The sequence below is a fragment of the Felis catus genome, chromosome F2 (assembly GCF_018350175.1).
Source record: "Felis catus isolate Fca126 chromosome F2, F.catus_Fca126_mat1.0, whole genome shotgun sequence".
NCBI lineage: Eukaryota > Metazoa > Chordata > Mammalia > Carnivora > Felidae > Felis > Felis catus.
In genome coordinates, this window is record NC_058385.1 from 21,360,310 (window position 1) to 21,376,344 (window position 16,035).

The 16,035-nt window shown below is 39.0% G+C and overlaps 1 protein-coding gene across 23 annotated transcripts in view; it reads right to left on the bottom strand.

The window, feature by feature from the left end:
• Window positions 1-16,035, bottom strand: part of EYA1 (EYA transcriptional coactivator and phosphatase 1) — a 362,441-nt gene that overhangs the window by 113,383 nt on the left and 233,023 nt on the right. For all 23 annotated transcript variants that reach the window (XM_045050239.1, XM_045050234.1, XM_045050241.1 and 20 more), the window contains 2 exons: window positions 6,063-6,145; window positions 5,459-5,645 (listed from right to left, as the gene is read on the bottom strand). In XM_045050239.1, the coding sequence (XP_044906174.1) occupies window positions 5,459-5,645; window positions 6,063-6,145 (270 nt within the window). The remainder of the gene's footprint in view (window positions 1-5,458; window positions 5,646-6,062; window positions 6,146-16,035) is intronic.

Sequence of the window (16,035 nt, forward strand, 5' to 3'; positions counted from 1 at the left end):
GAGCCTGCTTCAGATTCTGTGTCTCCCCCCCCCCCCCCCCCCCCCCCCGGCTCTCTCTCTCTCTCTGCCCCTCCCCCACTCTCACACTCTCTCTTAAAAATAAACATTAAAAAGTTTTCTTCAAAAATACCAAAGAATCAACAGAAAAACTCCTAGAACTAATAAATGATTGTAGTGAAGTTTTAGGACCCAAGGATCACATACAAACATGAATTGCTTTCCTAGATACCAGCAATGAGAAATTGGAATTTGAATTAAAAATATAATGTGATTTAATTAGTACCAAAAAATATAAATCTAAGAAACATGTATAAGATATATATGAGGAAAACTACATAACTCTGATGAAAAAAACTAAAAAGGTAAACTAATGGAGAGATATTCCAAGTACATGGACAGGAAGATTCAACATTGTCAAGAGTCAATACTTTCAGTTTTTCCCACCTTGATCTTTAGATTCAATGCAATTCTAAACAAAATCTGACGAGGTTACTTGGTGGATATTGACAAGCTCACTCTAAAGTTTATGTGGAAAGGCAAAAGGCCCAGAACAGTCAACACGATATTGAAGAACACAGAGGAGTGATACTTAACTTAAAGATTTATTCTACAAAGTTATAATAATCAAGACGATGTGGCGTTGGAAAAAGAAAAGACAAACAGATCAATGAAAGACAATAGAAAGCCCAGAAATAGACCCACACAAACATAGTCAACTGATCTTTGACAAAGCAGTAAAGGTAATTCAACGTGGCAAAAGATAGGTTTTTCGACAAACAGTGCAAAAACAGGGCCATCCACATGCCAAAAAAAAAAAAAAAAAAAAAGGAACCTAGACACTGACTTATACTTATCATAAAAAATAGCTCAACATGGGTCAGAGACTTAAATCTAAATAGCAAAACTGTGAAACTTCTAGGTCACTACATGGGAGAAAACCTAGGTGACCTTGGGCTTCACAATGAGTTTTTAGATACAAAACCGAAAGCACATTCCATGGAAGAAAAACTGCTCAGATGGACTTCATCCCAATCAAAAGACATCTTTCGATGTGTCTTTGAAAGACACTGTTAAGAGACAAAAAAGACAAGCCGCACACTGGGCGAAAGCACTTGCAAACCTTATCTGATAAAGGACTTCTATCCAAAGTATATAAGAACTCTGAAAACTCAATAAGAAAACAACCTGATTAAAAGGTGGGCAAAAGATCTGAACAGGCACCTTACCAAAGAAGACGTACAGAGCAAATGAGGATACGAAAACATACTCAACATCGTATTTCATCAGGGAAATGCAAATTAAAGCAACTACACACTGCTACACACCTATTAGAATGACCAAAGTCTGAAACACTGACACTACCAATGCTGACGAGGGTGTGGAGAAACAGGACTCTCATTCATTGCTTGTTGGATCACAGAATGATACAGCACTTTGGGAGACAAGTTGGCAGTTCCTTATAAAACTAAAGGAACTCTTATAATTCGGTGGTCACACTGCTAGGTATTTACCGAAGTGAGTTGAAAACTTAGGTCTATACAAAAAGTCCGAGCACAAATATTTATAGTGGCGTTATCTATAATTGCCAAAATTAGAAGCAATCAAGATGGCTTCCAGTTGGGCAGGAGGAGGCTGGCGTTACTAGTTGAAGAGTGGGTAGGATTTTTTGAGACAAGTAAATTACGATTTTTCTAAATGACCCAATAAACCTCAGTGTAGTTCCCAAAGTGGATTAATACGTCTCTATTTCCAGATGATGTAACTTTTATTTTATTCAGATAGTCAAAACATGACTAACAAACTCGTTTCTAAAAATGAATGCAAAGGATTTAAAAATTGCTAAATGTAAATCTTAAAAGTTCTCATTATGAGAGCAAAAAATCTGCAACCACGTATGCTGGTAGATGTTAACTAGACTTCACCGTGGTGATCATTTCACAATACACACAAATAGCTCATCATTTTGTGCACCTGAAACTAATATAATGTTAAATATCAATTATATCTCAATAAAAAGAAACACGAATACAAAGGCACTGCTTTTAGTTTTTAAAATGAATTACAAATGATTGCAAATTTTGAGATAAAACTTTCATGTTCAAGTTACATTTTTTAAATGTATTATATAGATCTATCCAAAGGATAATATAGCTTTCAATATTTAATTATAAACACATTAAAATAATTTTTGAACTTAAAGATTCATGAGGAGTGACATGTGTATAGGTAATACTGCATAATACCATGAACTTAAAAGAGAGCTATTCTTTATAGCTTAAAAAATATGTAACACCAGGATGCCTTGGTGGCTCAGGAGGTAAGCACCCAACTCTTAGTTTTGGCTCAGGTTGTGATCTCATGGTTTGTGAGTTCAAGCCCCACGTCGAGCTCTGCAATGACAGCTCGGAGCCTGCTTGGGTTTCTCCCTCCCTCTCTTTCTGCCCCTCCCCAGTTTGCACTCTCTTAAAATATAATACCAAATAAGGAGTCCTTACATGTTTGGCCTGAAAAATCCTTGCAAGATTGTATGTTTATAATGACATCACAATTTCACGAACAATACAAGAACAGATAGTACAAAGTATGGGAGGAGAGCTGCATATACCGTATATTTATTCTGTACTTTAGAATTACAGGAAACTGAATTGTTCCACATTAGATAATAACTAGAGTCTAACTTAGAGTCCAGTGTAGAAAATATGGATTTTAAACCTAAAAGACTACTAAAACTAAAAGAAAAGAACCTGAAATTACTTCAACAGAATAGACACTATTTTTCCTATTCTTTAATTTCAATTGCAAAACAAAAACATTAGATTATATGTAACCAATCATTCCTTCCAATTCTTTAATGAATTTATGTACTTTTCTCCTTCAAAACTTCCATTTCATCGCAGACAAGTCTATAATCTTATATACGACTAATAGGAAAATGAACACCAAAAAACCGACTGAGTCCACAGTCATACTGCAAATGTAAACAAACCAACCAACACCAGACTAAATCTTCCTTAAATTTCTCAAGTAATCCACATTTCTTTTTAATGTGGAAACTCACTGAACTTTCCACTTCTAACTACACAAGAAAGGCTAACCTGTACACTTGTCTTTTAGTGGGAAGCGGTGAATCGAAGAGATCGGAAAAATATTATTTTCTCCCCAGTCCAATCGGTTTCTGTTCTGTAACCAGAAACATACTGAATATTGAAATGAGTACCTGACACACTAAACATTTATTCAAATACAATCCAAAATAGATCATTTAACCTTAAAATCGTCTGGACACTTAAAAAAATCATAAGTTTGTGTTGTTTCCTATGTGATCTCCCCAGTCTTGCACACAGCATCCCTTTTCCAAATAAAATTCACTTAAAATAACCGCACGGTCCAGAGACCAACTTTTCTGTACAATTACATTGGTATTTTTTAGCAAGTGCCCGTCACCCGTAATTTAAAAAACACGGTTAAGTCTTCACTACTACTTTGTTTTACGCTGTCTTCACTGTCAAAATGTTATGAATTAATTAAGATCACTCCGTCTTCTCATTCTATTCTTCCACAGATCCTAAAGCGTTTCTCTACTTGTTCACATAGCTATCCGATTTCAAAGCTCCTTTTAGTCCTCACGAAGTTTGCATGACCCAGATGGTTCATAGGAAAACAGGAGATCTCTCTGAAATTGGGACAAGCCATTATCTTTCCTCGTGACGCCTCTATGAAATTAACAGAGGGAAGAGAGGAAAATTCTACAACAGCTTCTACAATAAATCCAATACCTTCCGTGACAGTTTATTTTGAGAGCGATCGTATAGATGTTACATCTAATGAAAAGCCCTGTATTCTAGGTTCTGTGAATACTGTATTTAGACGTGTGAATTGCGGGAAGAATATAGCAAGCTAGTTTTAAAAAAGTGAAGGAAAATGGAATATGATAATCAGAGATAAAAAATATTTGGAGCTGAGCTGTGCAGCAGAAATAGTGTTCATAGTTAGTGAGGGTACAAGTTTAGGAATGCTATAACTTCCTAATTAAAAACAAAATAGTGCTCACCTACATTTAAGAAGAAGGTGGAATACTAAAAACCTGAAGTTTTTTTTTTTTTTTTTTTTTTTAGTGGTGGAGGGGCATCTGCTAATATTGGGAAGATAAACCTATAGTAAAGGTTAGCAAAGAGTGGGCTTTGGCTCTAAGAATAAAAGGCAAAAGGGAGAAAAGTCTGTGACTGAGGATCATAGCTCACCTCATAATCCATGAAAAGAGAGACTACATTTTTTAAAGATGTTTACTTATTTGTTTTGAAAAAGAGAGAGAGAGAGAGAGAGAGAGAGAGAGAGAGAGAGAGAGAGAGAGAGGAGTGCAAGTGGGGGAGGAGAAAAGAGACAGAGAAAGAGAATCCCAAGCAGGCTCCGTCTCTACCAGCACAGAACCAGATGCAGGGCTTGAACTCACCAACTGTGAGATCATGACCTGATCTGAAACCAAGAGTCAGATGCTTAACCGAGTGAGCCACCCAGGTGTCCCAGGAGACAGCACTATTCTTTTAATTTTTAAAAAATGTTTTCCTTATTTTTGCGAGACAGAGAGACAGACAGACAGAATAGCAGGGGAGGGAGAGAGAATCCCAAACAGGCTCTGCAGGTGTCAGTCTACAGCCCAACATGGGGCTTGAACTCAGGAACTGTGAGATCATGACCTGAGCCAAAACCAAGAGTCAGAAGCTGAGCCACCCAGGAACCCCGACATTACATTTTTAATAAGACAAAGGTGAGAAGTACAAGAGAAAAATATCGAAATACAGGTAAAGACCAATACAGGAAGTTAAATATACAATATTAAGAGTTCCAGAAAACACTAATGGAGGGAAAGAAGTATCAAAGACACAGTAGGAAAATTTCCAGAGGTGGAGAGATTTTCATCTGGAAGGGCCTATCAAGGGTGGTGCAGAAGTATGAAAATGCTCATGCCCAGTTATGAAATTAAGTAGGCCATGATGGGGGAGAAGGGTGGGCCAGGGGAATCACTGCTTTCGATTATTAACTGTGATGTTTTTTGATTTTGGCAAAACATTAAATATTTAATGATAATCAACATTAAATTTGAGGCAACATCACTTATTTTCATACTCCCTATGTGGGCAAATGTTTGTAATTACAGTTAATAATTGCATCTAAATATCTATAGTTATCTAAGATGTTATATACGTATCTTGAAAACTGACTATATTGACAATGAAAGGAACCTCAATTCCAGGTGCTTTTGAAGTTCCGTAATTTACACTAAAAATTTTCAGCAAATAAAAATAAAGTTAATGCCACAATCATGATGTTTGACTTACAGTTAGGCCATGCCCAAACTTGCCCAAACTGTGAAACCACGACATGCGTATATGACTATAGAAAAATGCATTTAAACCACCAGAAATAGAGCCTGCAGGACTAATAAAGCGCACGTAATTACCTGCTGCGGGATCCGTGACTGCCTGGCTGGTGATGCCAGATGGTGGCTCTTGAAGCTGGTAAGTGGCATTCGTGGACGGCGTGGTTGGGCTGGTGCTGCTGCTCGTCATATAATGTGCTGGGTACGGTGAGCTGTTATAATACTGTGCGTACTGACCCTGGCCGAAACTGGGATAAGTCGGATAGTCCTACCAAACCAACCACACGAGAATAACCTGTCAGAATATTGCTCCTCATTTCTTACTTTCCAAAGGGCAACTATATGGTGTTTCTGGGTCTTCTCTGAATTCACAGAGGAGCACACGAGCACCCATTGACTCAAATGTCCCGACGTGCAAACAAATTGCATGTAAGATCAGGTCCACTCTTCCTATTTCTTCGATTCCATGATGCAGTACTAGGTAAAAATCAAATCTGAAAACCAAACACTCACCATATAGGACTGCTAAAGAGATTTTTTTTTTTTAAGAAAAAAAAATACATATATTAAAAGGCTCAGGTAAGCCCTCACAGTATACTATAAACAGATCTTTCTTTATATAAGAAAATCATCTGTTGCATTAAAAAAATTTTTTTTCTGAACTTAAACTGGCTTTTAAAATTACCTGCTGTGAACTGTTAAATCCAGAGGAATTTGTGAGTGAATTATTTCCTGTATATAATCCTGATGATGTTGTAAAACTGCTACCTAAAACAAAATGAAAAGAAATACGGGTGACTGAACTATGCAGAATAATGTGCCCATAAGAAATCATTATTTAGATAAAACAGAGTTGAAGTTCATTGCAAACACACTTGGTTTATCTTTAAAACCAGAATCCATGGCCATGACAAAGTCGTTTCTTGAAATAGTTGACAATCTTACTTTCACTGTACTGCAAAGGATTAAAGAGTAAAGAGGTTTGAATTTCTGAGGACGTGACATATAAACTGGGGACAAAATGATACATCTGTGCAAAAATATTAGTCACTGAACTTTCCATTTCAGTTTGTAAAATGCACCACGATTTTTTCATGGCTTTAAATATACATAATGTGAAATGATGGGATCTGATGAAATGATCTTGAAAGTTCTTGCAAGCTCAAAAACAACAATGCTACTTTCGAGAACTCGAAATGCTTCCAGACTTGTTCTTGTCATTGTAATGGCCCACCGAAAAAGCTGATTATTTGACTTCGCCAAAGAACAATGGCAACTCTTGAAGTCCTTCGTAAGACAAGAACCAAAGAGGAAGGTGATCAATGTTTTGTGTATTCCGTGTGCTCTCTAGGTAACATTCTGTTGGCAGAACATCTACGTAGATGTGCTCAACAATAAAGAGTTGTCACTGTGCAGGATACAAACGCGAAAGCAAACCTCAGTTCCCTCCCTCGTTTTATTTACCATCTTATTGTGAAACCATTCAAAGCAACAATATACTATCTTGGGTGATATTAGCAAAGAGTTTTGAAAAGATCAGGGATTGGAAAATGTGTAAAAAATGCGATTCATAGGCTGCAAAATGGGAACCCAAATAAGCACAGCCTTTCTGTTTCTGGCTGGGCTATCTGGTCAACATTTAAGTAACTTTTGAACAGCAATTGTACTGCCATTCACTTTAAGATAAAAAAAAACACGTGGACTTATACGAAGAGATAGTTGGCAAAGATGTTCTTCAGTGTTGTTCCCAATAACAAAACCTAGAAAGCATTCTTATGTCCCTAACAGGTGTGATTCAGAAAGCAGAACCCTCTGAAGACATTGCAATGGTATTACGATAATGCTGAATTACATGGACAATTTTTTCATATTATTTTGATAAAGGAAAAACGAAAACAAAAAAAAATGGCTTGGTAAGTTCATGTGAAATATTTTTAAAATCATAAAAAAATTTTTAAAAGCACAAAAATCTCAGAACTGTTACCCATGGGAGGGTGTAACCATTGGCCACATAATGTTCGTGAGGCCAGTGCACATTTTAAAATTTTCTACCCAGAAGCTGTGCTGCTTCTGTAAACAGAGAAACCTTTTTCAAAAAAATGAAAATTTTATGGCAAATGAATGGTATAGGCAATAAACATGCTGGCAGTTCAAGGATAAAGTCTTCAGTGTGAACTAAGTATTCGCAGACGCCTTCAGGTATGATGTGGTAGTTAAGATATGCCAATGATTTATTTGCTACTCAACATTCAAGTACTACCTTGCGAGTCAGAAAACAGGGTTTCCCGTCATCACTTACGAGCGGTTTGGACTTTGACAAATCGCCTAACCCCTCTAAGACAGAATTTCCCTAACTGTGAAAAGTAGACTTCGTGAGGTTCTTCAACAGATCAGATGAGGAAAGTACAGATTGGAAAGTACAATGAGTAGTCTACGGCACCACACAAGTGTTAGGAACAGTTATTGTTTGCTTCAGTAAACATTTCTAAAATTCTCCACTGCATTTATGTATCTTTTCACTTTCCCAAACTAGCTAAATAGGACTCGATCTCTTTGCATATCTAAAATTCTTTTCCTACTTACTTATCAAACATCTCTGAACTCTGAAAACCTGATCCAAGGCTTTGTTATTTTTATTAAGGGAAAATATTTCCTAAGATAGTTTCACATTTAGTATCACACAGACTCATATTTGAGGTTTCTTTATTTGTGCCTTTCAGGAATACCAATTGTTCAAAGTTCCCATAACATCTAACACGGAGAAGCAGAGAGCTCTCACACTCCTAATACCGACTCCACTGCAAAAAATCGGGGCCTCAGATAAGCTTTCTATGTTAATGTTCATTAGCATGTGACAATCACAAAGGTTTAAACGTATATTAAATACTGGACTCATGGCGATAATTACAGGGGGATAAAAGGATGACTAGGACATACTTGGGACCTCACAGGGCTTCCCAGGACGACATCAGTTTTGTTTTTGTAAGCTCTGGGCTACATGGGCATGTGGCTCACTGTTTAGGTATTTATCAGTGAACAGTTCATTAATATTGATATTATATAAAGTATATATATATATAAATATATATAATATATAAACTTACAACGAGAGTTTAAAACATTCCTTGTAAAATAAAATTTCAATTTCTTCTGGATAAGTGTGTGAATATCAATACCGTTTTTTGACTTTATTATATACATTTAATAGGAAACATTACTTGGGGTTATGACTTGTTACTTTCATTTATACTACACATTTTTGAACAATAAATACTGACCTCAATAATCCCTTTCCACCAAGAAAGTGAGTAAGATATAGAAAATATATTTTAAAAATGGATGTTTTCATTCCATAAGTTATTCCCTGGAACAAAGTAGAAAGGGCCATGGAAGCTATATTGGCACGTATTGGCCACTGAGGTATGACCAAGTAAATCACAGTTCAGTACTTGAAATGGTACCCAAGTGACTTTCCAGACTTAATGCTACTTCTAAGACTGTACATTAGCTGGAATTCAACATAAGTTATATTCATTTACTGGCTGACTGCAGGCTGAGATTCCATTCCATTTAGTATGCTGAAACAGGCTTTAATGGCACTCCTGTGGCCTCCGAGACTTAATGCAACTTCCAAAAGGGTCTGACTTACTTCAGGGAGAGGTGGACACACCAGAGAATCGGGCTCAGGCAATAGGAACGTTTCACCACCAGAATCGGATCTATAGGGCTGCCCCACCTGCCTTCGTGGAGGACTCAGGCAAAGAGAGCTGCTAACTTTCAGTCCAGGCCACCAACACTGGATTTCTTCAACAGCCTCCTTTACTGGTTTCCTGCCCATCTTCTGGCCCCCTCCAGTTCATTTTCCACAAAGGTAGAATACTTTCTCTAATGAGCATATCTGATCTTCTCACCTCCCTGTTTCAAAAAGTAACTGTTAGTGGCTTCCTATTGCCCTCAGGATACAATTTAAACTCCTTACCAGAGCCTATTTCTTAGACCCTGGTCTGGCTCCAGATTATCTTTTAGACTTCTTTGGTTTCTTCCCAGTAACCTCAACCCAACTCAACCAGATACACATTCCAGCCTGACTTGACACAAATGAAGCGACATGTGGTTCTCTTAAGGCTATTCTTTGCACCTCTTACTTCCTTCCCATTCGGTCCTAATTTCTAATCAACTTCATAACTCAACAGCGACTAGAAACCCTTTTCTTCAGAAAAACCTTCCCTGAGTTCCCCTCTTCTCTTTCCTCCTAAGGCTAGATTACTGAGTCTTTCTTGCTTGCTTGCTTTCTTTCTCTATAATGTACACTTTTAGAGAAATTATAATTTTATATAACATGTACACAAATATGTTTATAGTATGACTTATGAATTAGTATTTTAAGCTAATTAATAATGAGCAAGTTGATACAAATTAACAAATACCAATTACGTTTAAGCTCATTAGTCCTTTCCCTATTAAATAGGCTAAAAAGAAACTTAGAGTTTATATAATTAATTATTTGTAGTCAACCCATACAAATATCCCCGGTATTACCCCATACAGTAACACTAAAGACAACGTCCACTGAGCATTTACTGTGTGTTGGGAATGTGTTCATCTTTTACCTGCTTTATCTACACCCTACCACACCTTGATCCTATAGGGAGTATTAATATTCTCATTTTGCAAATAAGGACACAGAGGGTTAGGTTACAATAATACAGCTTTCATGGGGTGAAACTGAAATTCAAAAATAGCTCTGTGCGGTTTGAGAGTCTACACAATGTCTCTTGTCCTCTCTTACCTATTTTCTATTGCTTTGTGAGAAGTTCTGAAATTCATTCTCGTTTTCTATAGGATTAAGAAAAGCAAATAATAAGAATAGTAGCACTTAAAACTTACTGAGTGGTAACTCTGAGCCGGGCCCCCAAAACAACATTCTACATGTTACAGCTCACTGGGCCCTCACCACCACCTCACGAGGTGAGTACGCTTACGTCCCACTTTACAGATGAACAAACTGCAGAAGACATAAACGGGCATGATGGAGCTGGGGTTCAATCCCAGGCTGTCTTGCCCCAGTGTCGAAATTTCTAATCTCTATGGTATATGTACTGTGCACAAAGTAATCGGGGCTGGCATGGGGTGTTGGGGGCAAGATCTTAAAAAGAATTTTTTTTAACCAACATATTGAACATATGGCTAACTAACTGTCACGCGATCATCCGGAGATGCTTGTTAAAAAAGCACACATCTAGGCCCCTCATTGGACATGAAATTACTGTCTCCTTGAGGGAGAAAGGGGAGGGTTTTACCCTGAAAATCCACAGGTTTATCAAACGCCCACAGTACCTGACTTTTAGGACCGCTACGTTTTGTCCCAATTCAGTAGGTGTTTTCACAGCTACCTCAGAAACACGTAACCAGGACAGCCTTTCTTTTTCCACTAAGAAAGTAATCGCGCTCGTCAAGCATTTATAGAATGGAAGCTTCGCAGAGACTGTTTGGGGCATTTGGGGTCCTTAAGCTGTGCTAAAGCTCGTAAAGGGAATACAGGGTCCCACCTTGATAGCTGATCTGATGCAGATCGGTGCCAACACCGCCAGATGAATTTCACCAGTTCAGAACACCACAAAGGCAAAATCGCAACCACAGGGCTCCCAGGAAAGTTTTGGTGTGTAGCCGCAAAACCCTCTTCCTACCCGGGGCAGGCCCAGCAGGAGAGGCACATTTGTGTGAGGGCTGCCGGATGGCGGGCTTGAACACGGACGCTGGAGGCGAGGGAGGGCAAGACACGACCAACCAACAAAACGAAAACAAAAACAAAAAAACAGACCTCCTTTGTCCATGAGGTTCAATCTGCAGAGAGTTTCTATTTGATTTAGGAGTCTTCACTTTCATCTTAGGTCACAGAATCAGGCTTAATATTCAGAATTCCTTTATCAAAATAACGTAGTTTTCTCCTGCCTAGAGACAAATGACTTTACACGAAAAGTCACCTCTAGGTAAAGGAGAAAGGAGAAATATTCTGTAATAAGATGCTTTATATTTTATGTAATGTTAGTATTACAAAAATTCCCCAAAGCAGAAGCAATTCCCACTTAGAACTCATTATTTCTTAATTAAGGAGGTTGGCAGGGAGGGGGTGCAAGTGACGCTCCAGTAATGCCCAGGATTATTCTTGGTACAGTTTGGAATTTACGCTCCAAGCAGGATGGAGGCGGGGGAACCTTCTTACCCAGTCGTTAAGAGGAAAATCTTCTCTATTTAAATAGTTTACTATTGTGAAAAAATCATAGCAATACTTCTCTTTTTTTTTTTTTTTTTTTTTTTTTTTGGTCAGGGAGGGGAAAGAAAAGAACACTGAAAAAAAATTTTTCCTTTCGGAATACCTCTACGAGACAAAGCTGCTCAAGTGAATGAAGCGAAAACACCTGGTAAGTTTGGGAAGGAAAACACAACTGTGCAGAAAAAGCAAGCAGTGCATTCCTGGCAGGCAGTGAGGACAAATTGCCCAAAGGAGAAGATCAGAGAGTGAACGCTTCTTAGAAAAGCAGGGTGAGGGACTAAAGGTAGGTGAGAGAAGTGTCTCGATCCTTTAAGAAAAGAATAACAGTTGGGAAAAAGAAATGGCATTCTTTAACTAAAAAACCCAAGAATCTAAATTCTGAACATTCCAATAGGAGCATACTGGGACACAGGAAATGTTAACGGGTGGAGGAGGTGGGAGGAAGTGGTCATAAACTCAAGGATATATCTGTGTAGGTAACTGGCCCTACAGAAAGGAGATGGGAGTTTGGGACAGATGTGCTAAGGGAAGGATATTGTGGCCCATACCGTTGCCCAAGCTCCCCCATCCACAGTCCGCCATGTTAGTTCAGGATGGGGTCCCTGTGATCCTGGAAACACAACAGACTCATTCCTGCTACTCTTATTTAATGCTTCCCTCTACCAGTCCCCGTTTCCCATCCTTCAAGACCTGGCTCAAGTCCTAGCTTTCCAACAAGCTTTCCCTGACTATTCCTCTCTGCACTGATTTCCCTTTTCTGGGGATTCCAGTGCACTAACTGAAGCCACATAATTTGCCTCTTCCTTAGTCTTGTTTTCATCCTGACCTACGTTCCTTAGATTCCTGTGTTGTGTTTATCCTGCTGCCTCACATGGAGATGGAAAAACCATGGCTGATTCATGCCTTTGAAGAGTTTCCTCCAGGCTCAAGTGGGAGACAGAACTGGCGCTAGAGAATTTTCATCCAGGGTGGTGACCAAAGGGTCCAGTAATAATAGAACTGACCTAAAGAATCAGGTGTAGGAACAGATGGAAACCTTTTAATAAGTCTTTTTTTTTTTTTCTTTTTGTTGGTGGTGGCGATTGTGGGCAGTTTGGAAGGGCAGCTTGAAGTCCAACAGACATCACAAAAGAAAAAAGGTCTCTCAGCTTCCTCACTTGCCCAGTGATGAAAAAGAAGAGTAGGGAAAGGAAAAAAAATAATAACTCGGCTTATTTCTCAGGTTTTACCTAGAGAATACACACTTTACTGTTTTTTTCTTTAAACTAGATGATGCATAAAGACTTATCTTTAAATTTTTTTTTAATCTTTATTTAGTCTACATTTATTTTTGAGAGAGAGAGAGAGAGAGAGAGAGAGAGAGAGAGAGAGAGAGAGAGAGACAGTGCGAGCGGGGAAGAACAAAGAGAGAGGAAGACACGGAATCCGAAGCGGGCTCCAGGCTCCAAGCTGTCAGCACAGAGCCTGACACGGGGCTCGAACTCCCGAACCGTGAGATCATGACCTGAGACAAAGTTGGACGCTTAAGCGACTGAGCCACCCAGGCGCTCCTAAGACTTGTCTTTAAACACTAGATTACAGTCACTACTTTAAATGAAAGAAAATTAACTGCAGGACTTATAAGCACTCTTCTGGAAGGATGTAAAATATTTCTCAGTCTCCAAGAAGAAAATCCAGAATTTTATATCAAGTAAGATTTTAAACTGATTCAGCATCATGGATTTGGAACACCCCATAAAATCTTACTGGATCACAGAGATGGAAGAAGAATATCCCATCCCTATATATACTACAAGGACATCCTGACAAAACCCTGACCTTTCAGTACAGATATGGGCCTCCTAAGAGGCTGCTGCGAGCTCAGGTACTGGCATATTGTGGGTATGTTAACGAAATTAAGAGTCTCGCTTGCGTATGAGAAATTTCATATTCAGAATGCAATAATATTCTTTTTTTTAATAGTCCATTTATACTTTGGCACTTCCACCTCCATCATCTCTGGTTATTTCCAACATCGCTTCATAAGGAAGCTGAGGCAGACATCCTCCTCATTTTCCAAGAAGCAGAGTGAACGCTACTTTCTCTCTTGGACAAGGATTCTAAGGGAATGACCAACTGTCTCCACTTTCAGGTCACCGTCTTCCACTCTATCACGCCAAATCCACCTTTTAGATTTTCTGACTGAGACGCGTTGAGAGCGAATCGTAGGTTACGAGAAGTGGGCGTAACTTCCGGTTACATAAACATCACAGACATACCAACGGTTGGGACAAAGGTACCTGAAACGTTTAACGAATAAACGTGCAATCAAACCACCTCCTTTCTAAAAGGTTTCTTCTGTATAGCTCTCTTCTAGGCTAGGAAGCCATTTTAAAAGCAAATTATAGAACGTTGCCCATAGAGAGTATATCACAAAGATTTTGCTTTCCTCTTGATCTTGTCAGGGATTCCTACGGAGAAAGGGTAGTGGTCTCATCAACTGTAAAAAACAAGAAACAGTCTTGCTAGAAGACCCTGTGTGGGCCACCCAGTTCTATAGGTGCTAAGCAACTGTATTTGAAAAATAAGCCAACCTCGCAGGACCTTCGTTAATAAATCCCTACTACTTTAGCATATGAAGAAGACTAGAGTTCATATTGATAAAGGACACGGTTTAAAATATGAAATCGAAGCTCTCTGTGTGATTTCACCGGAGAACACTGCCCCGCTCTAACTTCAAAACGCTTTAAAAAAAAAAAAAAAAAGAAAAGAAAAGGGGGACGTGTAGGTCAAAGGTCTACTTCACAGAGAACAAGGACTCACATTAAAAACCAGAATCCCAGCCCACACAAGAATGCTGGAACCTGCTGGGGCCTGTCTGTACTCCCCATGTTTTAGAGTGTTTCCTAGCACTTACTCCGCGAGCAGGATGCTCTTTGTCCCTCGTGTATTTTCACAGAAGTCCATTTGCTTTCCTTCCCTGGCCTCTTTGCCATGGGCTATGTCCATCATCGGGCACGATCTATGTGGCAGAAGTTAGTGCAACTCCCCGGGGAAAAGCCTCTGAAGGCCAGATGGGTTATTTAAAACCAAAGTTTCCCCCCTTTCCTACAAGAAGGATTTTAAGGGACCAAGCTTTCCTTTTTATCCCGGTAATAGTTTTTATATTCCGAAGAGCGTTTTTTTTCACTTAGGTAATAAAGCTTGCAGAGCCTTTACGTTTACCTTTCTTGATCTATTTCTATATCCTCTAACGGTTCCTATAGAAAATACATTTGGTGCTGACCACTGATTACTGCTGCAGCTGGATTTCAAAAAAAAAAATCTGATACCATTTTCAGTCCCCATTAGCTGAAATAACACAAGATGCCAAAAGAAACGAAATGGAATATTACTTAAAAAAAAAAAAAATCACCTTCGGCACAAAAAAAGTTCTAGAACGCAAAAAGGCCATGAACTAAAATATAAACGTGAGTAGACCGGCAAAGAAGTCAGGGAGAAATTGTGAACATCACTGCAGGCTACAAGAGCGATTCTTCAAGTTCAACCTGTATTGTGTCACTTTATGTCAAGAAGTACAAATCTCAAGTGCTTTGTCACGCAGATTGTAACAAAAGGTTTAAGATTCATTTTCTGCAAGTCATGCATCTTGGAGTTTGCTAATTTTCCTTGTGAAAAATGTCAGGTCTACGGACAATGAAAAAACCTTTCAGAGAACATTTTGCTAAGCAATTCTGAGGTTCTAAATGCCTCAGACACGGAAACACTTCGGCCGTATATGGGAGAAGCTATGGACAGGCAGAACAAAGGAAGTAAGGACAGTTTCGCTGACTGGGTTGTTATTAGATCATTTCCACTGGATCATGAGCCCCAGAGAAGTGAGGCATAGAGAGGCGCACAGCGGTCCCCCTTGCCATACACTCTTCAACCCCTGCCCTCCTTTGTGTCTTCTCACTGGTTTGAACCCCGATCTCTTTAACAGAACAAACAACATAATATACAAAGAGGCAGTCAGAACTTGTATTATCGTCCTCTCTAAGTGAGAGCAATAAAGCCTAAGGAAAATAAACAAAGCGAAGTTTCCAGAGCCTTCTAGTTTCCGTGCGTGTGTGTCTGTGTGGCCCCTCCTATCTATCATGGCAGATCCAGTGCAGAAGGAAAGGAATGCACCACACTGAATTGCTGTTTGGGGGCGGTAAAACACTCAGAAACACTCAGAAAGGCACTGTGTGCCCCCACCTCCCATTCTGGGATGCCCTCAAATGGCCCTTCTAGAAGTACGAACACAAAGGAAGACCGCTTTGAACAAACAATGATCATAGACCAACCAAGATTTTTATTAGGCTAACTTCCAAATTCGCTTCTTCAAATGAAGGGAACTAGGGTCCTGATGAATCTTAATCTC